At 43.3% G+C, this 26,855-nt stretch overlaps 3 protein-coding genes across 4 annotated transcripts in view; 2 read left to right on the forward strand and 1 right to left on the reverse strand.

Annotated features, from left to right (window-relative positions):
- Window positions 1-1,512: 1,512 nt before the first annotated feature.
- qpct (glutaminyl-peptide cyclotransferase) lies at window positions 1,513-10,949 on the reverse strand. Its single transcript, XM_087832978.1, has 7 exons — window positions 10,744-10,949; window positions 8,666-8,812; window positions 8,061-8,342; window positions 4,787-4,954; window positions 4,147-4,246; window positions 2,796-2,912; window positions 1,513-2,706 (listed from the first exon to the last, which is right to left on the reverse strand). Exons 1-7 carry the CDS (start codon window positions 10,873-10,875, stop codon window positions 2,525-2,527), a joined length of 1,128 nt encoding a protein of 375 aa, XP_087689104.1. The 5' UTR covers window positions 10,876-10,949; the 3' UTR covers window positions 1,513-2,524.
- Window positions 10,950-11,904: 955 nt separating this feature from the next.
- Window positions 11,905-17,892, forward strand: mocs3 (molybdenum cofactor synthesis 3). Its single transcript, XM_006800627.3, has 13 exons — window positions 11,905-12,110; window positions 13,217-13,349; window positions 13,422-13,514; window positions 13,819-13,939; window positions 14,978-15,052; window positions 15,229-15,346; window positions 15,424-15,532; window positions 15,616-15,678; window positions 16,107-16,270; window positions 16,426-16,473; window positions 16,994-17,090; window positions 17,194-17,301; window positions 17,686-17,892. The coding sequence occupies exons 1-13, from the start codon at window positions 12,018-12,020 to the stop codon at window positions 17,841-17,843; spliced, it is 1,380 nt and encodes a 459-aa protein (XP_006800690.2). The 5' UTR covers window positions 11,905-12,017; the 3' UTR covers window positions 17,844-17,892.
- A 521-nt stretch (window positions 17,893-18,413) lies between these two features.
- prkd3 (protein kinase D3) overlaps window positions 18,414-26,855 on the forward strand; it is a 39,519-nt gene continuing 31,077 nt past the window's right edge. For both annotated transcript variants that reach the window (XM_087832830.1, XM_087832831.1), the window contains exons 1-2: window positions 18,414-18,694; window positions 19,330-19,973. In XM_087832830.1, the coding sequence (XP_087688956.1) occupies window positions 19,686-19,973 (288 nt within the window). In that variant the 5' untranslated portion in view covers window positions 18,414-18,694; window positions 19,330-19,685. The remainder of the gene's footprint in view (window positions 18,695-19,329; window positions 19,974-26,855) is intronic.

Genomic DNA, 26,855 nt, shown 5'->3' on the forward strand with positions numbered 1-26,855 from the left:
TTCAGGAGAAAAAGGGGAATACAGAACAATGTGAACAATCACAATTAAACTAGAACATTTTCGTCCGTTTGTGTTGAGCACTGCAAAGGCCTCATAGATATGATTAAGCTATTGACCTAATGTGACACTAGCTGAATTTCTTCCCTTATATTTGAATGAGCAGTCGTCAAAATACAACATGTGAGACAAACAGGAGCAGCAGAGCTTTGCTTGTGCTTTCCTGGAACCTGAACATGACTCGGCACTGCTCTCTGCTGGTGTTTTGCTTCTTTGCAGCTTACACTCTGCACACTCTTTATGCACACGCAATAATATAATTAATATTCCCCATTAGCTCATTTAGAATGGACACACTTGTGCAGTGCAGAGAAAATGAAGTGCAGGCTTCGGTGGGTCTGATAAGGGAATCAGTTGTTGTTCTTTTTCTCTCAAAAATCTTTTTAAAAGGGGAATTTAAATGCAGAAAAATATTATCAGCACTATGCTGAAGGTCTTCCTTTAAAAATCTTTATTTGTGATTTTTTTTCTTGCATGACAGAACTGGGACATATAATATGTAACACGATGCAGACTGGGATTGGACAAAGCAGCTGGTTCAGTGGGTTTACAGTGCTGCAACAGGTGGACACTGCACAACAGCGCAGAAAGCGTAAAGGTCACGTTATGGGGAATGTGTATGTTTAAAAGTATGAGCCAGGGGATATATAAAATTTGACCTTTCGTGGGAAAAAAGGTGCAGCATCGTGGTGGCTGCAGTACAGTGTTGCTTCTTTGTTGTGAAGTTGTGTAACCCTTTTGTTTTTTAGAAATTTATAAAACCTCTCAGTCAAACTCCGGCGAGCGACCTTACAAAGAAAACAGCGCTGCTCGCTTCTTTGTTTTCTAACAGTTTCAAACACACCTAGAAAGAGTTCGGGCCCTACCCATCAATCCACTATTGTGCAGCTGCACACTCTGCTCTCTAATCAGCTCAGATTAAAGCTCTGCTGTTATTAAACTGGGGCATTCATCAATTTGCTGTCACGCATACACTGTTATACAACTCTCGATTTGCCTGGCCTTCTGTTCTTTGTTCAGACGTGCTGCTTTCCAAAATATAGTTTGAATCCAACCCCTCTCTTTGGTTCACATATAACTAAACCTCTTCATCATCTCTGCATCATAAATATTTCTGCCTCCAGCAAACAAAAACCTCCTCGATTTACACGCGAGTGGTCCGGACTGAAGAGGATTTAGATGGTGTGGAATTCAGGGAACCGCCTCTCGATAGGATTAGGGGAAAGACCGGTGAAGCCGAGGAATCAAAAAAGTGATTTGAAAAGATGTTGGACTGGAAGGAGAGTCGACTTTTCTTTGTTGCAGGTCAGAAATGCAGAGAAAGTTCCCGTAGATCATCCTCACAAGGGCCAGGCTTTAGAGGAGGAGCTGCAGCACGTATAGCAGTCTGGATCTCCTTAAACACGTCAACAAAGTTGTCAAATGATTAAAAAACCTGCAAAAAACCAACTCAACTTTGTTTTCTGAATCAACATTTATTTCAGTCTCCAAATACAGGAAGTCCAGTTTTGGCAGAGTATATTATTCTGGCATTTACATTAAAACCAAGCTAATAACGTCATATAAACAAAGACAGGCACATGAAACATCAGCACAGGAAGTCATCCACTTCACCTAAGAGGAGAGGATCTAAAAGGCTAAAGATGTTGTTTTAGTACAAATTAACCACACTTCCTGCTCCTGACAGGTTTGTTCTCTAAACACCGAACAGGTTTAATATAGGAGGGGAAATTTCACACAGTGTGGCATGTGTGTCGCATATACTCAATATGTTTGGTAGCAGCTGTGTGGGTGGTCTGACTGTATTTCTCACACAGCGTGCCCGACGGGGGATTCTGAATGTCATCAAATGACTATAAGCGAGTGTTTGAGGGCGTTCCAAAAGCAATCCATAATGAAATTATCTCCAATTTAGATCTTAGCGGCTTCATTTACTTCATTGTTACTGAGAAAGTGTGTAAAATGAAAACTGTTTTTAAACACAGCGCTGCTCTTATTTCGACTTTTCGAGGCGCGGTAAAGATCCTCGATGTTAGTGTTGGCGCTGAGATGAATCCTCGCGGTGTAAGGAAGGCCTTTGACTGATACAAAGAGAGCAGTGTTGCAGAAACACACTGATGGTCCTTTGTGCTCGGATTGTTGCTGGGGGCTTGAAATGAAGAAGCTATGAAGCCTCTGATGAGCCTCATCTTTCATTTTACACGCTTACAACTTTCAGACTTTCAAAATAAAAACGCAGCTTAGATCAATATTTCTAAAGATCATCTATGGAAAATGTTCTCTACAACAAGCACTCGTCTGATGCACACAATTTAACCCTTTTATCTCAGTCGTTAAGTTAAGCAGTACATATGCGTCTCCGTATATAAATAGAGGTTAATGCAGCGTATGCTCTGTGTCTTTAAATTGGCAGCTGAGGCTCTTTACTACAGTGACACATCAAAGGATGACGGGTTTACAGGGAGCTTTAGGGGCTATTCTGTGGATTTGAAGGAACGGTGGGTCTGGCGCTGAGGTACTCCAAAACAAAAACCTGCAGGATCTTATTGAGGTTCTCAATAGTGGAACGGTCCAGGTTTTGCTCGTTGTCATCAAACGTGTGCCACACAGAGGGAAAGGGGGAGGGGATAAGGTGAAGGACCCGAACACCTGCAGAGAGGCATTATGAGGATCACCAAAGAGAACAACACAGTAAAGGCAACTGCTGATTTAGTTAATGTGTTTTTTGAGGGTCATACCTCTGTTTAGGAAAGGTATATGGTCATCCAGCACGTGGCCCACGTGGTGATTTGGCCAGAAATACTGCACGCTGTTAGGATGGTCCACCAGCTGGCTCATGGAGTGAAGACGCGTTTCTAAGTTTAGAAAAGGCAGAGCAGAAAATAAAAGTTCAAAGGTTAGTGAAAACACCTCTCATGTTAATTATTAATAGTAAAAAAATAAATAAACAATTTGCTGTATTTTCTTCTTTCAGCTACTCATCTGCCTGTTTCCTCCTCTATCACACCAACCGTCTGCATCTCCTCCTTCGATACCTCCTCTCAGGTCTTCCTCGTTTCCTCCTGCTCCATATTTAGCATCCTTTGTCCTTTATCTCTCCTCTGCACATGCCCAAACCATCTCAGCCTTGTCTCTCTGATTTTGTCTCTAACTCCTCTCTCCCTGCACCAATCAGCATGGCTGTATCTGTCAATGCACGGCTGCGTGGTGGCAGGATGTAGGACCCAAACACAGGATTTACAACACAGGAAGTTAACTGAATTTATTGCTGGAAATAATTCTACAGGTTTACAGAAACCATCCCAAAAACAAGGAACTAGAAATAAGAAACTGAAACCAAAAAACTAAGGAACTGGAAACCAGTGAACGAGGAATTTACTAAGAGCACAGCGGGAGTAATGAGGGAAACAGGAGGGAAACACAGCTGGGACTAGTCAGACACAACGAACGGGGAGGAAGCAAAACTGAACACACTGAACACAGGACAAGGAACTATCAAAATAAAACAGGAAACATGAGACCTTCACTGTGACAAGGAGACATGACTGACATGTTTCCAGGGGAATCAGACATGAAACGTGGAGACAAGAGTAACTAAACGTGGAACACAGGACAGGCATAGTGACGGAAAACTAGAGACTAGAAACTGAGCATATAACACACAGAGACACAGACTTAAGGAGACACGGCTGACAGGGAAGACAGATGAGTAAACATGGAGACAGAAGAAAACCTAAACTATAGACGTGGAAGGCAAAGGAACAAAACCTAAGAACTTGGAAACACAAAGAACTTTGGAAGCTAGAAACACAAAAGACTAAACCCTGGAAAGCTGTAAATCTAAACACTGTAACAGCATCCACGCAGGTTAACTAGTTTCCATTAACAACCAATGACTGTTATCACATTCATTTATTCATAATCTCATTAAAATGTTGCAATTAAAGGATAACATGTTACAAAGGTGAATAGCTTCTGTATGGTGATGACTAATAAGACTCATGTAGCTGCTAATGTTTGGTGATCACTCAAACTCGCTACACCAAACACAGCATATTACACATAAAGCATTAGTGAATGATTATTCACCGATGTGCTGAAGTCTGGAGAGCCAGGCTGTTGTGCTTGGAAACTGGTTGCCAAAGCGAGGACTGGGAGCGCCGATCAGATCCAGCAACACAAACAGATCCTGGAGGAGCAGAGACAGGACGGGATGAATGATGCCCATCACCTGAGAAACTCTGTCTACACACCCCGGCGGTAATTCCCCGTTAAGCAGCTCGCTGCTTTGAGGTGATTACATCACGTGCTCCATGGTGCTGCACATAAAACACGCCTTTCTGTCTTTCTGTCTGTCTACACGCTCACACACCAGCTATGATGGGAAACTTTATCTCCCCAGTTTTTGGATAACAGCTATCTCTTTATAGCGTGGATACGGACATATATAATGACATCATACTTTTATAGAGCGTGTAATAACTTCTGCTCCGTATAAAGCCCTCTGAGCCTCCCCGGTGATAAAATAAGTGGCTGCGTAATTCTTTCAAATACAAAACTATTTAAGAAATGCACTTCAGTTGTTGGAGTGTGTAAGAGGAGATCAGGGCTAAGCAGATTGTACTGAAATTGATGTTGGCTAACAAAAGGATGATCTTGAGTGTGATTAAGCGATTATCCTAATCCTCCGTGATGTGGACAGAGAAGAATTAGGAGAAGTGATGTTTACAATGCCGTGCAGTTGGTTGGTGTCTGCGGCTCCTGGAGGATGCGCGGTGGCCTCCATCTTCTGGGCAAGGTGGCGAGAGCCGTACAGGGAGTCTGTGGCGGTCCACTGAAAAAGAGCCTCCTCCCCGTCAAAGAAGAGTAACTGCAGGGTCAGGTTGGAATTTAAGCTCTAAACAGAGTAAAAACAAAAACCAGTAGAATTACTTTTTATCCAAGAGTTTTGCTGCCATCTAGTGTTGTTTCGTAATACTTGACAGAAAACAAATATTCATTTTATTCTTTTGCTTCGTTGCTCTTTTCTAGAACATATTTTTAAACACATGATTTATCAGCTCTCATATTGATTACGTGTCCTCTCGTCCACAGAATGCATTTGAATTCAGTGTGCTTCCCATTTCCACCGTGACCTCTGTGACAGACAGTTGAGTGTGGAAAACACGTCCCCTGGCTGATCTCTGTCACAGACGATGTCACTGTCCGCCCAGCAGACAGGAGCTCAGCTGTGGAACAGGAAAAGGGCAGAGGAGCTAGCTGCATGAATGCTAATGTTTTTTTTCTTTTCCAATGCATTAATACTGAGCAGAACAATTAAAACGTGTATGTACTAATTAATTTAAAACATCCAGAATGTAACTTGAAATGTTGCTCTTATCCCGATCTCGAGTTGCAGTGTGGACGCCTGCAGGTTCACAAACGAATATAAAAAATATTCAGTGTTTGAAATGTGTACGCTACATTTACATCAGGCATAGGAAGCTCCGTACTGGAGCAGTACCGATAGCTCTGGACTCACAGCCTTCATCAATGCTGGTTATGTGGAGCTTTGCTGCTTTGACGTGTCACATCTCTGCTGTGAAAAGCGTCTGCATCCTCTTATTCCCTGACTCTGTGAAAGCTCTTAGCAGATGGCACTGGGCAAATTCTTATATTTTCATCATGTAAGGATCAATACGAGCAGTGAATTGTTCTTAATAAAAACGTGTGTGTGTGTGTGTGTATGCAGCACAAAGCTGTGAGTCTTAAGAAGAAACAGTCTTAGTTGTTGCCTTATTGACCTTCCTGCAGCAGGGGAGTGATTTCTGGTTTGTGCGCCATCATCAACAGGTCGCACACATCAGTCTGTTTTCACTAATCGTTTCTGCCTGATGTTGTTTCTCAGAGACGGGACAACACTGGAGGAAAGGCTTTCCTAAACGTTGCTCGATGATCGGTTTCTCTTCACGTTCCAAAAGTCGTCAGCTCCCTTTTGCTTTGTGCTTGGATGAGATCGCGTCTGACAACAGCTTCTACAAAGTGTTGGATTCTCATTGTTGCTGTTTGTGTTTTCATGAGGCGGCTGTTCGTTTTATGCATTATACTTAGTTTTAATGTTGTGTGGATGCATTTGGAAGTCCTGGCGTGTGATGGCCTAAGTCTTTGTGCACTTTTTTACTTTTCTCTTTTTTAACCCTTTAAGACCTACCATAGAACCAAGTCCGCCAGAGCTTATATTATATTTTTACATGCTGTAGTGCCATTTTTGGGAGCATTTCAAGTTGCTATACATCAATACAACCATTACAGCCTAGATTTTAATAATATGTAGGAATTAAGTGCATAGTGATTACATAAATTGCAAAAAAGTGCAATAAACTACAAAAAAATTGAAAATCGTTTTTGTTTTTTTAACATATATTTCTAGTTAGAGAAATTTAAGAGGCTTATCCCTCAAAACTGTAAATACAAAAAAGTTGCACAAAATAGTTTCCCACCACAGGAAATTTATTTTGAGTGCCTTCATAGTTTTATTTTTGAAATACACCAATTTTTATACACTGCAGGAAAAACGAAAATAAATATTATAGTGCAAATTTGCAAAAAAGCAGCATATGCATCAAAATAAACTATTTCCAGCAGTGCAATATGAGTCCTAAGCATCCCAGAAACGACACAGAAAGTCATAAAGTCAAACATAACTTTTAAAAACACCAGTATAGGCTCATTGAGGCCCGGACCGTAAAAAACTACATTTCCGCGAAAATGACGTCACTTCCGGTTTCGGGCAGGTCATGGTGGACATGCGATCGTTCGCGCTGCCGTCTAATCCAATGTAGGAAGTGTTACAAACAGCTGATCGGATCAGCAAAGCGTGTTTCTGGAATATTATGTTTTTGTTGCTGCAAGCGCTTTTTATGCAGTTTTTGCAAAGCTATATGTGGAAGGAAACTGTGACTTAGGACAAGCTGATGGCATAAGATGTAAGTACAACTCCTCAGGTTTCATATGCAAAAAAAAATATTGCGCTAGCTCACGTGGTTGCAGAGCTACCGGGATTTAAAAATAGTTACGCAAAACAGAGCGTGCCCGCTCCGACCGGTTTTAAAGGGTTAATAAGTGTAAAACATAGAGCTAAAGTCTCATATTTTCCTTTTTGCAAGAGATCCTAACTGGTGTTTAAAATGCACTGGTGTACTGGTGGGAGCTGTATTACCACACAATGATGGGCAGCTACGTCAAGTCCTGTGAAACAGGTTATAGCACCACCTGTGGCGGCAATAACATGAAGTCTGTGGACATTTATTTATGCACAGCTCACCGATGGTCAGGCTGAGGTCTGGACTTTGACTCGGCCGTTGCACAACCTCGATTGTTTTCAGCCGTTCTGTTATAGATTTGCTGCTGTTCTTGGGATCATTGTCCTGTATGCCCTGGTTTTGGCTGAACTTTAACATTTTACATGATAACTGAGGCCTGTAGTGTCTGAGATAAAGCTCTGGGGTCTCTCTGGGCATTACACGGTCTGACCTCGGTTTGAATTCGGTGGGACGCTCCCTACTGGGAGGACCGGCAGCTGTTTTGACTGTTTTCCGCTTGTCACTGATGTTTCTCTCTGGAGAATGATGGACTTCCAACTGTTTGGAAATGACCTTGTAACACTTCCCAGATTGATGAGCAGCAACAGTTGCTTCTCGAAGCTCATCGCTGATGTCATTGTGTTAATGCACACCTGAGTCGCTCACGCTGATGATGATCAGCCAATCAAGTGTGACTGATTAGCAGCACCTGAGCACTTGTCTCTTAATTCAGCTTTCATTTGTGTTGTTGTTGTGTGATGTTGTGTTGTTCATCGTGATTTGTGACCACAGTCAAGTCAGTGCTGATCACAACCTCTAAAACACCAAACACATTACCGAGCAGCACCAAAAGGCTTGGGTTTCAATGAAACGCCTGTTACTAATAATGTATAATTCACCATTTTAGCTTACTGCAGCTGTAAATCATGATTTGAATGATACCTTGTGAGCTTTCAGATCCAGATCCAGGGCTCTTGCCAGCTCCAACATCATGGCACAGGGAACGGCAGAATCCGTGGCTCCTTGGAACTCTCTTCCGTGCCATTGTGGTGGGTAGTACTTGGAGTCGTAGTGACAGGCTAGGACCAGGCGGCGTTTGGCTGATGGGTTCAGGGTGGCAATTAGGCTGGTGAAGGGCAGAGGTCCATATGGTGTTTGTGACACAAACTTGTCCTCTGTAACGTCCCACTGTGCTCCGAGCGAACCCAGGGTTGTTTTGATGTGCTGCGGACACGCACGCAAAGGTTTTCATGTAATTTAGCCTCTCCTTCATCTTATCATCTCCTTACTACTCAGCTAAACCACTGAATATACTGACCTGATTCCTGTTTTGCAGAATTAAACAGCATTTTCTTATTACCTGTGGAATTGCATTTACTACAACTGTGGAAAGTGTCCTCCCAGGTGTTTTTTTGGAGGAAATATAACATTATTTTTACATTTTTCCCGCCATCCTTTTTCCAGACGTGTGCATGATAACACATGATGATAGAAAAGATGACTGTTCCTCTAGTTAAAGACACAGATCTGGTATCAGATCAACTTACGTCCTGCACAGCCTGGCTGCCAGCAGACCCTGGATACCTGGTGACGAGCAGTGGTCTCAGGTCCCTCTGCCACATTTGCTCTACATCAGTGTGCGACAGGGCAGCGCGGATCTCATCCTGTGTTAGCGTGACAGCTGTGTGGTGCAACTGGACAGGACCAAAGAGGCAAGAGACAAAATGAATGGATTCAACTGATACTTAAAATAAGTGGTTGTCAGAAAAACAACAAAAAAGTATTGCTCAGCAGTCCTACGGCTTGTTTTTGTTCATCGCTGCAGAGCATAGAACACAACAAACACCTGTTTTCACACAGCATGTGCAATGGTCCACTTTTTTCCTCAGCAGCTGTTTAATAGTAGCAGAGGAGCCTGTGATGGATTCAAGTTAAGTAAGTGTGTGGGTGACGCATAGACTGCTGTTGTGTCATAATGATGTGTTCATCCTGTCATGTTACAGGAAACAGCGCGAAGATTACAAACATGGGGAATTTGGATGTTTCATATATGCAGGAACTTTGGGGGAGGAAAGAATAAATGTCACGTTTTTAACAGAAAAAATAAAGACAATATGAGCTATGAGTAACTTGATCACATGGTGAAGCTGTTAAATAAAAGACAGTGTCCTTAATAAGCTGTGAAAAAAGCCTGTCGGGACACAAGAGCTAATTAGAGCTTTGAGAAGAGACACGTTTACAGAGTGGCTCCTTTAAAAAAGCAAGCATCTAATCATCAAGCATAGTTGTTAACATGGAATTACTCTTCTTTAGTAAAATGCCAGTTTGCTGTTTTGTGCAAACTATAAGAGTCGGTTCAATGACTGCTGATTCACAGTCGTGGCCTAAAAAACACATTGATCTTCCAATCAGTCCTGTTTCATTTGGTCACAAAGTTCACCTGCTGAGAAACACTGTTGTCCTGGTAACAAACGGGGAATCGGGGGGAAACAGCTGAGAGTAAATATCAGAGACCGATCAAAGCCATGTGCGGCTCCATTTATTCTATTAGGCCTTCAGCTAGTACTTAATTGGGAATGTGGTGGAAACGAGCAGCACTCCGAGGTTATAAAATCTTTATATAGATTCAGAGCTTAAAGGAATAATATTAAGGTTATTATCAGTTGATGTGGTCATTACTCACTTAATCAATTAGTCATTTATATTTATGTTTGTTGGAGTTGGAATAAATGGCCACATCTGCTACATCTGCAGAACGAACAACAACATTTGCTCTTCCTTGCAGACAATAACAGAAGATACGTTCCCCAGGTCTGTTTATTTCAGCCGAGGCACAAATATTCACTTACAAAACCTGCTCCCAGTACGTCTTCAGCCCATAGTGGCTGACTCATACAGCAGGCCTGTGTTTGCAGAGGGAAAACTATAATTATGTGGTCACACAGACTGAATACAGCCCTTCAAAGAGCCGGGGCTCGCTGAGCTCATAGAGGGTTAAAAGGGGGTCCACTTAAGGTCTATAAATACCAAGACCCACAATTGGAGGATCAATGATGAAGGCTGTGCTGCCATAGCAACCAAGCACAGGGGAGAGGAGAAGAAGAATATAGATGAAGAAGATTTCTGTGCAGGGATACCCTGGTGTACCTCAGGAGAATTACACAACAGTGTTAAAAGCACAGGGGATTGTTCTCACGTCATGAACACATATTTCACTTAATTATAAAGATGTATCCGATTACTTGAGAGCCTCTCTTTTTCTCTTATGGAGTAATGTAACAGCAGTAACGGTGCAGGTAACCACAAACAATATAATCACAATATAAATGCATTAACATGCTAAAATTACTATTTTTTTCTACATGGTTAATTATTAGTCCCAAAACGATCAAATCATTCAGCACAGATGCTTTTAAACGATAAAAGCATCACAAAGACAGGAAATGATGACAGTAAGCAGTCATGCAGGTTACTGATGGTCAGAGTAAACACAGCACGTGGTGAGTTCTTATTTTAATGGATTCATATTTGGAGCAGATTTCTCTCAGCGTTTAAACACATGACTGAGGCAGTACCACGGTGCATTCAGGCCCAGAGCGTGAGCAGATCCTTTGAATATATTTACCTTTTCTTCTGTCCATGGGATCCCGTTGGTGTAGTGGATGAGGGTCACGCAGACAGCCACAGTGTGAAATAAAGACATTGTGGAGGCAGCGTGGCTTCGATCAGCCACTGATGCCGTCGCTCCTTTGCACATTCCTGTCTCTCCTCTGTGAAAGCTTTCGGATCATGTGAAGAGCAGGAGGGAGGACTCTAAACCGCAGCGCGTCACCGTCTCTCTCTGTGTGTGTGTTTTTCCACTCCCAGGAACCGCATGGGTGCCTGACACAGTGACCCCAGAGTCATTTGATAGGTGCTCATTTTGAGCAGCAAACCGCACATTCTGTATGTTCATAAGCTGCAGGTCACAGCGCAAAGCCCGGCCACGTGAAGCTTTACTATGGTGCCCCCTCCTTATTGTTTTATGCACACAATTTATCGTAAACACATAACAATGAAGTATGTTTATGATGCTTAATGATGTTTTAGTTTTCATCTTTTTTAATGCATTATTTTGTTGTTTTTTTGATGGGATTATGAACGCATTGCCATTTAGAGATGCAGCTGCATTGTTCCAGTGCGACTCCTGCTCTGTGTTTATGGAGTCACGAGCTCTGTGCGCATTAACATCGTTAAACTCACGTGCTTGTGTTTGGGGTTTCTCTCTTATAGACAGGATTTCCTGGTTTCCTATGAGCCCCTCTATAATCCCCCCAATAGCACCCCAGTGAAAACCAACTCCGTGTCCCGGTATGTTCAGGGACATATAGGAAATGAGTTATCAGCCACTTGTCACCGCACACTGGTACAGGGGTGTGTAGGATTAGCGTTGTGAGCTCTCACAGCAACTTTACATTTGATTTTTCCTTCGCTTTCGAGAGGACACGTGAACCCAAACCATGACGGTAAATTGGCACTCACTGCACTAACAGATCCTTAGGATCTCCCCTCCAATAGGTTTCTATTTATTTTAATTAAATAAATGCATAATTTTTCACCTATAATGTTTTTAAGAATACGCCCTGGCAAAAATAAATAAACACAAAAATATTTGACGAATTTTCCTGTTTATATTATATTAGTATTATTACTTCTTAATCTAATTAAAATTTTCTATTATTTAGCTACTTTTTGATATTTTTTCTGACCGGCGCTCCAGACGTCATTTACCACGTGGTGTCTTTACCACGTGACCAACCCGGAAGCCTGCACCGTGTGTTTGGCATGTCAACATGTCTGAGAGGAGTCTCCGGCTTTAGAGCTTCATTTTTCTAACCGTGGGTTTTTTTTCTTTGCACCATGGCGCAGGAGGTGTGCGGCCTGAAGGCGCAGCTGCGGCAGAAAGAGGAGGAGATCGCAGCTCTGAAGAACAAACTGGCGCAACTGGAAAAGGTGCGAAAGTGAATTCACGTCTGTGTCTCGGTGTGTGTGTGTATGTGCCTGATTTCTTGCGTGGCATTAACGGTGCAGTTACAACGTGAGCATAATCGGAGCTTAGTTTAGTGACGATATCGGGGAACGACGTTACGTTACTCCAACACCTCAGAGTAACGTTACGTTACTCCAACACCTCAGAGTTTATCCGGCTATCACAAGGTGTCGCCACAGCAACCAGCTGCATAATTAATATTAAATGCATCATTGAGACAAGAGTTCATATTCACCTGATCCTTAAAATCTCAGAGTTTAAGATGAAAAGTTTGCGTTAATTCTTATAAAATAAGATTCCTCATTGTAGGCGTCTAATTATTATATTATTACCTGACGTTTTTAAACCTTATTTTAAATTAAAGAAAAAACGCTAATATATTCATTTATGTGAGCCTACAATTTATTTTCTCCATCTAACCATGTTTATTGATCGTTTATCTTATCTTCTAAATATGTCACCCATTTGTGCTTTACTTTAGCCTGCTGGTTATTAATTATTATCTCTTTCTAACATTTAACCTTTGACCTTTGCTGATCAAACCTGTTTCTTTCCTCCTGTTTTCACATGTTTTGAGTTAATACCATTCAATCCAAAATCATCCATTTTTTAAGAACATTTTCTGTTCGCCCAGATGATCCAAAGTCCAGCTTCATGAATCAAATACTTTCCTGGATTTTTTTAAAGACTCATCCAACTCACTTTCTGACCTTTTTCATAGACTGAAATCTCTTTGAACATGAATAGCTTGAAAGCTGTCATGAAAAAGAGTGAAATGTTCAAGTGAACCAGGATCTGTAATTTAGTATAAATGCATAAAACATGTCTGAGTACTGGCTCTTTAACATGAGGAAACATCAAAGTAAAAATTCAATGAGAGTGGTCACATGGTGCAGCTCTAATCTGAGTGCAGCCATACATTTGTACATCAGAGTTTATCAAAAAACACAAAATACTTCAAATATCAAAACCTTAAAAAACACATCTGGATTGATTTTAGAGGGAAACTGTTGAAGACTTTGGTGACACGTGAATAAAAACTATGCAAATGTATTTGGTGTGACATCAGAGCCGAGCTGCATCAGTGGAGCTACATCAGAGAGCGACGCCCCTAACCCCGCTCACAGGGAAAGCGGCTCTGAGCAACGAGGACATCACGCGGTACAGTCGACAGCTCCTCCTGCCCGAGCTCGGTGTGCGAGGTACGGATGGCTGCAGATTACACTCGTCTGATGTTCACAGCATTGTACCAAGCGAGGACTGATTATCTGCAGGTCAGCTGAATCTGTCCAAGACATCCGTGCTGATTGTGGGCTGTGGAGGACTGGGCTGCCCCCTGGCGCAGTATCTTGCAGCAGCAGGTGTTGGTAGGTACGCTTGTTGATTAGACGACATCATGACCAAAATAATCATTAAAAAGTGGCGTTTACTTAAAATAATGTTGAGCCATAAAAAGTTAATTTTTGGTGAATAAAACGATTAAAGCTGAAGAGACAAGAAAACGTGCGGTATAACATTTAAGATTTAACATTTAGTGAGAGTCATACTACCTGTTTCCTCAGGTGGGGTGTCAGGCACACTTTGGATGCATAATTTAAAAGTTTGTACCTTATGAGTATACTCGTTGGTATCAGTGTTTGAGGAGTTTTAAAGCCTTTCTTGCCTCCCCAGGTCGCCTCGGCCTGCTAGACTACGATGAAGTGGAGCTGAGTAACCTGCACAGACAGGTGCTTCATGGGGAGGAGAACCAGGGCCAGGCCAAGGCGCTGTCTGCTGCCAGTGCAGTTCAGAGGTGCAGACTGTTTTATTGCTGCAATCAAGTGTCTGCATGTGAACAACTGCCAATATCTATGCAAGAAACCAGAGACCGGGTATTTCTCTGTTTAGTCCTGGTCACTTTAAGGTTGCATGCAGGTAAGCATGAAGGACTAAAACATAGTGCAGTGGCACCTTCATCCCAGCACAGTTTAAACTCTTATTCTTCATTTAGTTTCTACATTCAACAACAGTAACGACATCTTACTCAGGCTCAGTCTGACACGATAGGCGACGGCTTCCCAGATTGCTCTCTGTGGACACTGCGTATAATTCGTGGTATGCAGATGTTTAGAGAATACCAAAATCATCTAGGACTTCAAATATGAAAAATACTTTGAGTAAACTGTTACTAATCTGTCTAAAAATGCCCCCCCCCCGGACAGGAAACAGAGACCTTACTATTTGGATATTATTAGTAGATGTTCAGTAACTGTGATAATTAGTGTGTTTTATGCTCCGTGCAAACATTGGGCTGCGTTATAATGCACACCGGCGCTTTCCTGTCTCGCCACAGGTTATATTTGTTTTTGTATTTCACCCCAGTCTACAAATATTTTGTAAACATGTTATTTTAGAGACAGCTGTTTTTTGTGCCTTTTTGCCACACAGTGGGCCTTCTGTGGTTTCGCGCACACGTCTTTAACCTACGGCCACACGAGGGCGTCAGTTCGCTGACTGACAAAGAGCCGAAACATCGATTTAATGCTGGGCTGCACTTGTTCCCCAGTTTTATTCAGCCTTGTTGTTAATATTTGCTCTTTAATAATCGTTTCTTGCATGCACGATGCAAATGATGTGCGACTGTAATGAAGTCGAGATGGCAAAGATGGAGAAGGAAGGAAGCACGAGCAGGTTCCCACAGGTCTGCAGTCGGGACTCACATGTTGCTTTTTTGTTGCTTTCTTGGCTCTCGTGCTGCTGCAGGACAGTTAAGGTGTTTGTATTAAATGTGCTGTTTATGCAGGACACAGACTTTTTAGGGAATTACTTGAATGTGCATCTATCTCTGCAGGTTAAATTCCACTGTGGAGTGCATTCCCTACCACCTGCAGCTCTCGCCGGAAAACGCTTTACAGCTCATTCAACAGTATCCTCTATCGCACAGACCTCTACTTGTAAAATCATGAATATGTTGCGTAGCTGCTATCTGCCAAGTCTCGTTCTGTGATTACTTATCAGCGCACATGAAGAGAGATTCAGAAGAAGCTGTAAGTAACGTGTGTCTGATAAACCGCGAGGACGCCTTGACTTCACTGACCTCATATACAACATCGTGGCTGATTGCTCAGACAACGTCCCCACTCGTTATCTGGTGAACGACGCCTGCGTGCTCAGCGGCAAACCTCTCGTGTCAGCGAGCGCCTTACGGATGGAAGGGCAGGTAAGGTAGAAGGCAGACGCCCGTTTTCCTCGTCGGTGCAGTGGGTACAGTTTGTGGTGTCTTTTGTGCGTCTGCAGCTGACGGTGTATAACTACCGTGGAGGCCCCTGCTACAGATGTCTGTATCCAGTGCCTCCACCTCCAGAGACGGTGACCAACTGCTCTGATGGAGGAGTGTTAGGAGTGGGTGAGTCTTGTTCCCTCACCTCCACAGAGGCCACAGTCTGTGTAAATGATCGTTCTTTATAATATTTCCCGCTTGTATTGAAGTTCCAGGGATAATGGGCTGCTTCCAAGCGTTGGAAGTCCTCAAGATTGCCTCTGGACAGGGCTGTATCCTTTTTTTCTTCACCTTCTTGTTATAGTTTAGTTATTGTGCTTCTTTGCATCTGAGCTTTTTTGCTTAGTCACCAGAATTGATTAACAATGAGCTGCTGGATGATAAAAGATTTTTGTCTGCGTTCTCTGAGTTGAATATTTATTTGCCATTGTTGTGTTCTCGTGCTGGTACTGAGAGTCACGGGACAGAATAGACGCGCCCGTCCTGCCTTCTGTATTGCATTGTTGTACTGATGCTAACGCCTCCCGTGATGTGTCAGCCGGGAAAGCGTTGCACCATATTCCCAGCAAAATCCCTGAATGTTGCTAAGGCTTTTAATGTACCAGTGGGAGACGCGCCAGACTCTGAACCTCTGAATGGAGCGACACGGTGCTTCTCAGAAGTAAATAGCCTTGTTAGTAACCTTGACCGGGCGTGCCAGCTTCCTGCGGCCAGCAGCTGGTGATGTTTGACGCCCAAGACGCCAGGTTCAGGTCGATCAGGCTGCGGCCAAAGCAGGCCGGCTGTGCAGTATGTGGAGAAAACCCCAGCGTGACCCGGCTGGTGGACTACGAGGCTTTCTGTGGATCTGCTGCCACAGACAAGGTTGGTCATAAGAGAAACTCATTTTCTGCGGCCACGCCCATTTACAGAGGAATGCTGGTTTTTGAAGGTTTTTTAAATCAACTCGATTTATATTCAAGTGACATTTTTAAAAGTGCAAATAATTATCTCTAATTCTCGGAAAATTCTCTTTTCAGTGCCGCAAACTGAACCTGCTGTCCAAAGAGCAGAGGATCACAGTGCAGGTGGGTCATTGCGTGACTCCCTGTATTTAGTGCTGTTTATTATATGATTACTCCCAATTTTCTCAGTTTTCATGTGCATTCATAAACTGATTGCATCTCGGTGCTGACCCGGCCCCAAATGGGAAATGACTTAAAATGCACCTGTAAATTTTCTATGGGAAAGAATAACACGTTCTCTTTGGCGCCGAGCGCAGGAGCGTGGATTGCATCTGTTTATGTTTCTGCAGAACTGCTGCTTTGAAACCCACTGAGTCATTTGCACAGAGATGGGGATCATGATTGATTGGGGTGCAGCTGAGATTGTGCAAGAGGCTGCAGTTAGAAACAGTTTTGCTTCCTGTGAATTAAGGAAAAACTGTTAAAACTTTCATATTACTCTATAATTACGAGTCCAGGAGTAATTTTGGTTTCCCTGCTTACGTAGAAATCCACGCCTTTACCCAAAAAGCGAAGCCGCACCTCTGTAATTGTAGCAGCTGGTAGTTTAAGTGTATTAAGGGCTGTTTTCATGTGATTCCAGGACTATAAATCGATCATGGACAGTGAAGAGCCCCATCTCCTGTTGGATGTGCGCCCTCTGGTGGAGGTGGATATATGCCACTTAGCCTCCTCTCTCAGTATCCTTTAAGACACAAATTGTTCTGGCTGCACCATAATCGTGTATTTTCTCTTCGTGCGAGCCTCGTGTCTGTGTGGCTGTTCGCCTTACATCGCTGCCAGATATTCCACTCTCAAGTCTGGAGGAGAGGAAGAGGGAACATCTCCAGTTACTCCGGGAGAGAATCAGCCAGCTGAAGCAGCAGATGGCAGGTGACTGCCAGCCGCCAGGTAACACAGCAAAAACACCATTTAGGGCGTGTTGTTTGAAACGAACGGGCACGTACAGTCACTTGTGCATATTCAGACGCCACTGTGTAGTCTCACACTGCTGGGCCGGAGGCTTATTTTGGACAGCTAGAAACAGGTTGTAATGGGGTTGCTATGCGAGGCCTTTTCCAAAACAAGTACGGTCAGCCTGTGCAGCTGGCCCGCTTCACAGAAATTAACATTCAAAACATTATTTTGGTGACGTTCTTTAATCAGCGAGATAAATTTAGCCTGGACTTTACTCTGTCTCGATTTTTAAATATTCACCTGTTTGTACCTGATGTTGTGTTTCAACCAATCGAACATAACGAGTCCACCAGTCTCTCTCTTGACTTCTCTCTCCAGTTTACGTGATCTGCAAGCAGGGGAACGATTCTCAGAAGGCCGTGCAGATTCTGGAGAAGATGAGCGGATCAGAAGTGGACCGTGTCACTGTAAAAGACATCTGCGGGGGCCTCGCGGCTTGGGCGAGGGGAATAGACTGCACGTTTCCGCAGTATTAATGCATTTGTTATGTTTTTACTGTTAATAAAGGCTGATTTCTGTTTGTTTCTCTGCGGTTCTTGGCTTTCTTTAAACTGAGCATCCTGATTAGAGAGAGAGGCTGTTCTCACAATCTCACAACGCAGTCACTGTTGGACAATTTCCTGACATTTGTTCTGTAATATTCTGAGTATTAGTCAGACAACATATTAGCCCTTCAAAGTTAATCTATTCATAGACACCGTCCCTTTATCTTAAGCCGAGCGCACTTGAGGTAATAAACCCCGACTTGTATGAACTCCTTCAGTGCGACTCTCGCTTCCTACTTGCGTGAGCCATTTATTACAATTCGATCCGGGTCATGTGGAGTAAAGTTTTTTTTTTTCTTTTTTTTTTCTTTTGGCATGACCAAGTTGAAATAACGGAAAAGAAAAGGCACATGCGCACTGGTTCGAGCTCGAGCGGAGGCGCCATTGCTTCACATGGTGTGTAGTTCAAGTTTTCCTCCCCACTCATGGAAAGTCAGTTATGCGGACATAATAAAAAGACTCCAAGCCCCAGCGACGGTCGCTGCTCTTTTTCTCGTCGAGCAGGGGGAGTAGTCACAGCTGGAAGGATAATAAGATGCGCATGAATTTACAATCTGGAATAAAAGATAAGAGAAAATTAATGCACGGAGCGGCTCGTCTCAGCGAGCAAAACTAAAGTTAGTATGTGTGAGCTGCGGGCTGCGCCGGAGAGCTTTCTGTGGGACTTGTAACAAAGTGCAGAAGAATAAAGTTCCGACTGCGCTTCCCTCACTTGATGGAGTTGAAAAGTTTCTTCAGCCCTCTCACAATGGATCGAAAAGCGCCCTGCGCCGAGAGCGAAGGTAAAGTATCCTGTAAGAAGCGTTTAACTCGACGTTTGGCTTTAACCCGACCGTACCGGGAGAGAGCGTTCCGCGGCCAGGCTCAGAAAGCGCAGATTCGGGGCTTGTATAACTTGTTTTGCTGGCATTCTCGGCTCGGGTTGTTCTGCCAGCGAGCCAATCGAAAGTGGGAGGGGAGCAGATGTTCAGAAGCCTCGGTTCCAGATGTTTGTGGGGTTTGAATCCGTACAAACACACAAGTGATACCCTTTATCGACGTCTGCGCGTCTCGTGGCCTGCTGTTTTGGCGTTTTACGCGCTCGCGTACAGTCGCCTACTTCCAACTTTCTCACAGTTAGTCGAGAAATGTAGCGAGAACATTTTAAATAATTGAAATCATAGACAAGCCCCAAAGTTTGGGGGCGTGCTTTGCTCCGATCCTTGCAGATAACAATAAATAACTTTATATTTGATTTGAAAAAGCTCTGAATAAAGATTTGTGACTAACGTAAAATGAATCCAGCTCAGCGTCTTTACTCTGTAAGAACAGCAGCTGATTCATTCATACACCCTGAATGCTTTTCACAACTGTTTTCAGATATGAGAATGCTTCTCGTTAAAAAGCAGTGTGTGTGTGTGCGTGTGTGTGGTGACAGGCTTCCTGTGGTCAGAGTGGATTACTGACTTCACTAAGGAGAAGGAACAAAACTCCAGGATATGAAGTGTGTTGCTGTGATTTCACTGCAGAGGCCTGCGTATCGTTCAGACACTTCTCCTCCATCACCTGTCAGTCTGGTGGCAGAGCTCGGGCCGTGGGAGCTCCAGCGGGTGGATAAGCTGTTAGTTTGAAAAGGACGGTATCACTTTGACAATCGACTGACTGTTACTGATGAAGACCGAAGATTCCCCCTATCAGGAGTTCATCCACACAAACCCAGCTGTGCTTTTCTCTGCCAGCCCTCACTGATTCCTCCACAGTTCAGACGTTTGCGTTGCAACTGGAAGAAACCCAATGTCTGCCTCCTCTCCCCCATCCTTACCTCGAGCCTTCCTCCACTCTGTCCATGTGCACCACCCGTCCTTGCCATCCACCCCGTCGTCCAGCCCGTCTGGACCCGTCTACACACGGCTGTCCAACGGCAGTCACAACGCCCCCAGCCCCACCAACTCCCGCAGCTCTTTCCATGGGGTGTCCTTCCTGCTGCAGATCGGACTGACCAGAGAGACGGTGAACCTGGAGGCCAGTGACCTGTCGCTGTCTGCTGTGAAGGACCTGGTGTGCTCCATAGTGGATCAGAAGGTAGGGACGTCTTCATTCACTCTTTATTATACTTAACAGTCTGTTTTCTGTCATAAAGGACGTTCTTCACCTTCATTGTTTTCTTTAATCTCTTCTGAAATGAAGCGTGTTGCACAAAAACAAGCTCGCTATCTGCAGCGAGCTTGTTTTTCACAGTGCAGCCGTAATATCAGAGGCTCAAGAGGACCAACGTGACGAAGCACCAGCATGTGTTTTGCCATCTCCTACCATATTCATCTGTTTTGGTTTTGTTTTCCAAAGCAGACATCTGCGCCATGTGGCTCCCAATGAGTCAAACGCTGCAGAAGCATGCACACAACAGCATCGACGCTCCTCCAGCTACGGTCTGCTAGCGCCTGCTATTTATGCTGCTGTGTAAGGTCACTGGACACGATGCAAGTGCAAGTACAAACTCATATGCACGCGCATATATGAAGTGGTTTTGTGCATCTCGAAGCATTATTTGCAGATGGTATCGGTGAAGGAGTTCAGCCTTTAAGCACAAGTATAGGTTGCATCTTTCAACAAACGAGCGCCGTGGCGTGTTTACCTCGCCTTACTTTCTATGTTCTTGTAGTTTTGTGGTGAAACTGGTCAGAAATTTATAGTCATCCTGCATGTGCGTGTGTGGGCTCTTTTTATAATGTGTGAAGTAAGAATGAGGGTTAAACATTTTAATTTCCTTCATCTGAAACAACCTCATATTATAAGCACAGCGAAGCCGCAGTACCCCAGATGTTATGGCCGTCGTGTGAAGTGGTTTTCTTCTCCATAATCATATAATAATTACAAAAAGGACAAAAATAGTATTTGGTATAAATTGGAAAGTTAAACGCTGTATTTGCACAGTGAAAAAAAATTGTAGTTCATATCTATCTGCTAAATGTGTGGCGTTTCTAACCATTTATAGGTGCTGTTCTTAACAGTTGTGAGGGATTAATAGTATGCAAAGCCTATTGGAATAATGGAATGGCTTCTGTGTGCATGCACATGTTTAACCTCTTGCAAATAATGATGATTGTGTGTGTAATTATCATTGAGTGCATAAAAAGAGAGGGTGATTAAACAAAGCACTTTCATCAGCCACTAGAATCTGAACATTTATGTAGGTCAGAGCCGCGCTGGTCTTTGAAGTCACGATGATTACAATTAAAAAGGAAAAAAAAAAAGGAATTAGGAGCAAATTTGTGCGGAACAAATGGGAGACGGTGCGGGAGCCGTGTGTGCCGAGCCCGCGTCCTTTGCTTCGTGTCGTCCAAGTTGACATTCCAGAGGAGCGGGGTAATGTTGTTGTTCTTTACGAGGTCTGCTGATTCTCACTAGCTAGCTGGTTATGAACAGTTCTGGTTCACAGAGCAGAAAATCTCATCGCTGCACAAATTTGCATGGATCTCATAACATAATGGTGCAGAACGTGCAACAGGAAAAGGTGAGGAAACACGATGCTTTAGAAACACACCTTAAAGAAAATCAGTGCAGCGCCTGCATTTTGAGTTGAGATCCAACCGAGATCCGGTCCGGCTTTATCTCTGCATCGCATGCGTTCATTCAAAGATGGCGGGCAGCCTGATAAGATGTGCCAGGTGATTAGAAAATTCATGGCCAGCAGTCAGGCGAGCCTATAAACATCTGACCACGCTGTATATCTTTTCATCATAATATACTGTACATCATCACCGCAGAACACATCCAGCCTGTTCATCCACATTAGTGTGCAGCGCTTCTATTAAACGCTGCCAGAAGCAGTGCACCGCTTCAACTATTTCATGAAATCCAGCCATATGGCTTTGATATCAGTGGAAAATATGACTGTAGGCCTCGTGTGCTTTCAGTCCATCCCTGCCTTCTTTTCTAGAATATGCACGACAGCGGTGAGCGATACAGAGTCCGCTCATCCCGGCCAACTTTCCCAGCTGAGGATCTCTGACCTTAGCCGGTCTAGCCGTTGACAGCAGTCCCAGGATGTCTCCAGTCAGCACAACCTCAGGTGTCTGTCAGCGCGGCCGAGGCAGGAAAAAGCGTCGACTTTATGTTGTAATATCTGCGCGGAGATGGAGTTTGGATGGAAGCGTATTCCCCCTCTGTGGTGCCGTTTCCTCCGCTGAGAGCTGGCCCGCTTCGCCGAGTGACTCACCGCTCAGCCATGCAACAAACAGGGATGCTTATCCCAACTCAGATCTGTGCAGTTCAGTGTCAGCCTTTCTGCTGCGTCAGCTTGTGAGCTTTCAGTGTAGAATCCGGTTGCTTACGAACCGCAGCGGATATCACATCGACGTCTTGTTAGTCGATACATTTGTATTCAAACGGCTGCACAGTGTGTCCACCTTTGTGCTGATCGTCCAGGTCTGGCCGCTGTGCCAGCAGGGCGGGATGGCAACTTGGATCCACTTTTCTTTCTCAGCGGTGTCCTTGAGCTCTTTTGTTTAGACAGCATAAAGAAGTCGATGCCCTCCCTACTGTCTGCTGTCTGAGCCAGGCTTTTTCCCTTTAGACAGCCAGCTCTATCTCCCACTGCCCGGCTTGATTAGTAAACCAGGACTTAATGAGTCCCACTAACAGAATATCTTTTGAATTATTGCTGTTATTTCAGGTTGTTGTGAAGGTTTCTGCCTCTTTAGACACACATATCGTCTCTAATCGGTACGTTATGTGCTTTAATATTCGAGAAAAATGCTTGCAGCGCATCGCTCTGCACAAACACTCTTCTGCTGCAGTTGCTCTAAGAGGGTATCGTGAAATCTGCAGTCACATTCCTTTGGTATCTCCTTAAAGCTTGTGATCATAGCTTAAGGATGAAAAGTTTTCTGATCAGCAGAGTGCTTTACTTTGCTATAGTTTTCCTTTTGAGCTCACTTCTATCTGGAATATACTGTATTTCTAGTCCAGCTGTGGTTGAACGGTTGTCAGATTTCCAGCTGTTTGCATGCTCTGAATCATGCCTCAAACGCTAATATTTAGTAAACTATCCTTATAGTATTGAATGAGTCTCTCTGTTTCACACGGGGTCATGCAACCTTTTATAATAGCTGTGCATTGTATACTTTTTCTACGGCTCGTTCTTCTTCCTGCTAAACACCCGACCAACCACATGACTTGGCTGCTTCTACAGAATAGATTTTCTTTCTGTTCTCTGTGTTGATGGGAAGTTGATTTTGATAGTAGCGGTTTGGCTCGTAATTACCAACTTATAGTGGTCAGGTCAACCTTATTCTCGCGCACCCTGACGCTGATAACTTCAGCTTTTGTGGTCACTGCTCTTGCAATCTGCTGAATGCTTAAAAGTGTAACTCTTTTATTGTCACCACTTGGCACAAGAGCATCAACCCTAAGCCAGGCTCCTTGAAGACTGTGAGAAAGGAGGAGGGGAGCCAGTAGGGTGGAGGAGACCAACCCCTGTCAGGGTACGAAGAAGCCCAGATCTAACCCCGCGATGGCTCCCTGATCGCAGCCTTGTTTCACCAGCCCGACTCCTCTGCTTTTGGGGGTTTGATGAATGGCGTGAGATAAACATCCAAAGCGTCCAGTTGTTGAATGCTTCCTGTTTGGTGTCGCCCAAGTCCTCTCTAGCAGCCAGCAAAGGGAGCAGCGGCGGGACAAAAGTTCACGACTCCCAGTTAGCCAGCTGGTCAGCCTGGTGAGGCAGTCGGCTACAGAGCGTTCGTCTTTGCCCAGGCATTTTTGGAGGATGATGTGATGTTCCTGGGCATGGGTGGGATTCCAGTGTTATGAAACTCAGACGCGTGAGGCTAAATTCTTGCTGCGGTCGGAGTGAATATTTGACAAGTCGTAAGGAGCGCTGTAATGCCGATTTCACGGTTAACACAGATTCGTTTTCATTCCTGTTCAACTGTATTTAGTGCAACAATAGAATTTTCTGATGAATGTCGGCAGCAGCACGTTTGATATGTTTGAATTTACAGGGGAACTTGGCATCAGTTAAAAGTTTCTCCATCAAAGGCGACGATGAAGTTTAGCAGGAGGAAGGAAATTTGATTTTATTTGGCACTGGAGATGGAAAGAGAGCATGTTAGCGTTATGAATACTTTAATTTAGCCCTTAGGATGTTGATGCTTTTTCACTACAGCTGAAAATGCAATGAAAGGCAGCGGCCTCAGCCGCAGGTTCCCCCATTGGTTTTGTCAGCACTGTAACTCCCAGTCTCTGGTTCAGAGCTCTGCAGCTGCCTCTGTAATTAGCCAGACAAAGAGCTTTTTGAGTCAGAAATGGGCCGTGTTGGACAACACGCAGGAAAAAAGCAAAGTATTATAAAAACAGAAGGGTTTGGATCGCTCTAAACCTTTGAGTAATATCACTTACATGATGCAAGGTAACAGCTGGCAGAGAAAACGAGATCAGCTCAGAATTCTCCTCCAGGATTAATTAGGCTGAGTTGCGACAGTGCAGAAGATTTGTGTTGGTTTGGATTCGTACGGGACAGCGAGGCCTGGGAATGGAGCCGTTTTAATACCCGTGGGCGCCGCGAGATATAGAATCTGTGCTGAGCGCACAGGAGGGCCTGTAGGAAGCATGGGCACATTATAAAAATGCTGTGCAGTGAAAGATTTGAATAATGACTAAAACTGCTGTCAGCAAACTGAGCTGGAGCTTTACAAACAATAAACGGAGCTGTTGAACGTAACATGAAGCACTCATGACGGTGACAAAACACTGCACAGGTTCCTGCCTCGCACTTCCTGTCTGCACTGCACAGATCTACAAACAGCTGTGTATGTAGCTCCGCCTGTTAATACTGAACTTGTTCTTTGACTGCCATTAATAATTAAGAATTTTTAATAAATCATGCTTTGATAATTGTTTTTTTGGTGGTTTTTGTTTTAAAAACACTTTTTCCAAAGGAGCTGTTTTTTTTTTCTTGACCAAAAAATACATATTTGTGCCTCACGGTGAAAGTGAAACAGATGATTACGTGTAAATCAGTGTGTCACATTTGCAGTTCAAACCTTTTAGCAGCTGTGCCTGCTCTGCAGTCAACCGGGTGTGTTATTTAGAACTTTTTTGAACATGCCATGCTTTTAGAGCCCAGCTGATGAAGCATTTTTGATTTGTTGATTTCAAAATCCGATATTCCAACTGGTAGTTTTCTTCTTTCAGTTTTTACATAAAGGTAAACTTTATCAATATTCATTTTATCTAATATCAAAGTCTCACACTCAGTCTTTCTCTCATTTCAGTTTGATTGTTGACAAACTGAACGGTTTGTATTACAGTCTAGTCCAACTTAACTGAATCAACCATCTGGTACAATTATAGCTATTCTGAACTATGCAGTTTATGAAAACTATGCAGCCCCTTCAGCAACTGAAGAATTTGAAAGTAAATTAAAACAAAATATAATTTTACATTAAATAAAAAAGTTTTAAACTTAATTAAAATAAAACATGTCTTAAATTAAAATAAGTAAACTGTCATGTTTATTGCTGCCAAAAACAAGTTAAACACATTTGGACAGTGAAGGAATGTCAGGATCCTTGCTCAGAAAAAAAACCTTTTTTGTAACAAAGTATCGATTTCTGCTGTCCCTGTATCGATACATTATTAGCAAACAAAATATCACGATGCTACACAGTATTGATTTTTTCCCCCACCCCTACTACCCAGCTAACACATCAATGAAGAAGACTATAAGGCACATGTGAAAACATTTTAAATTAAGCTAGGCATTTTTTTATTTAAAACTCCACAACGTTGGTTATTTCTATTCACATTCACATAACTGCTTGAAAAAGATGCTGAAAATGAGTAAAGAGCTGCATGTGGCTGACCCCTGTGACCCCGGCCTAGCTGCAGTACATGCCCAGTGAAGTTTACTGCAGGTCTGGTGACAACAGCAGGAATTCTGTTGTTTAGGTCAGCGGTCCCCAACCCCGTACCCAGTGTTGCCAACTTAGCAACTTTGTCGCTATATTTAGCGAGTTTTCAGACCCCCTAGCGACTTTTTTCTAAAAAAAGTCGCTAAAAAAAAGACGTGAAAGCGCATATCGCTTTTACTCTCAACAAGCAGCGGGTTCTGTAACGCAGTCAGTTCTTCTTTTACTCTTATACTGTTTTGTGGATCAGGTTTAAAACTACTTATAAACACACACACACAAAGTAACTCCACCAGAGTGCCTATTTCGGGTCACTTTTGCCGGTCCAAGCCCGGATAAAGGAGCAGGGTTGGAATTGTGACATTACAAAAAACAATAATTGCTAAAAGAAATTTAATTTGTAGTTCTAAATAAATTCTAAATGCATTTAGGATATTTTTTGCTCACTTAATGTCTCGTCCACGATGTTATTTCTCTCTCCAGCAACGTAGGTTACAATTACATTAGCATGACCAATTATGCAAATTAGGCGATGACGTCATTTAGCGACTTCTAGCGACTTTTAGGACAGCCAATAGCGATTTTCCTATTTTTTAGATTTTACTGAGGAGTTGGCAACACTGCCCGTACCAAACGACTCACGGAGTGGTACCGGGCCGCGAGAGTTGAGGTACGGGTGTGAAATTTATGGTTTTCAGCATTTTTATCAGTTTTATCGTTAACTCGGTTTCCCTGGGTCTTTTCCCGTGTTATGAATAAATCTTTTTTTTGGCACTGGTTTCATTTTGTTGAATTTTTTCGCGACACCTTAAACGCCGCTCCGTGAAAATATCTCGGACATAAACCGATCCGTTGTGCAAAACAGGTTGGAGACCGCTGGTTTAGACAGAAGCTACAAAACGATCGTATTAATCTGCAGTTTTTACTTCCTTGTTCATTACATATTTAAAAACTTTCAAATGAAAAGAAAAGATTAGGATTACAGCTACAGCAATAAAGACCTATTTATTTTATTTGCTTGTATCACTAACTCATAAATACCCCTTCTGGAAGA

This window comes from Neolamprologus brichardi, chromosome 19, assembly GCF_056152115.1.
Source record: "Neolamprologus brichardi isolate AB-2024 chromosome 19, ASM5615211v1, whole genome shotgun sequence".
Classification (NCBI taxonomy): domain Eukaryota; kingdom Metazoa; phylum Chordata; class Actinopteri; order Cichliformes; family Cichlidae; genus Neolamprologus; species Neolamprologus brichardi.

Bases quoted from the DNA above. Each gene is read 5' to 3' on its own strand.
- qpct (XM_087832978.1), bottom strand. From the start codon at position 10,875: ATGTGCAAAGGAGCGACGGCATCAGTGGCTGATCGAAGCCACGCTGCC. The intron at 4,955-8,060 runs GTATCATTCAAA...TACTCTGTTTAG, and splicing joins TGGATCTGAAAGCTCACAAG to AGCTTAAATTCCAACCTGAC. The intron at 2,707-2,795 runs GTATGACCCTCA...GCCTCTCTGCAG, and splicing joins TATACCTTTCCTAAACAGAG to GTGTTCGGGTCCTTCACCTT.
- mocs3 (XM_006800627.3), top strand. From the start codon at position 12,018: ATGGCGCAGGAGGTGTGCGGCCTGAAGGCGCAGCTGCGGCAGAAAGAG. The intron at 15,533-15,615 runs GTGAGTCTTGTT...CTTGTATTGAAG, and splicing joins TGGAGGAGTGTTAGGAGTGG to TTCCAGGGATAATGGGCTGC. The intron at 17,091-17,193 runs GTATCCTTTAAG...CATCGCTGCCAG, and splicing joins CCACTTAGCCTCCTCTCTCA to ATATTCCACTCTCAAGTCTG.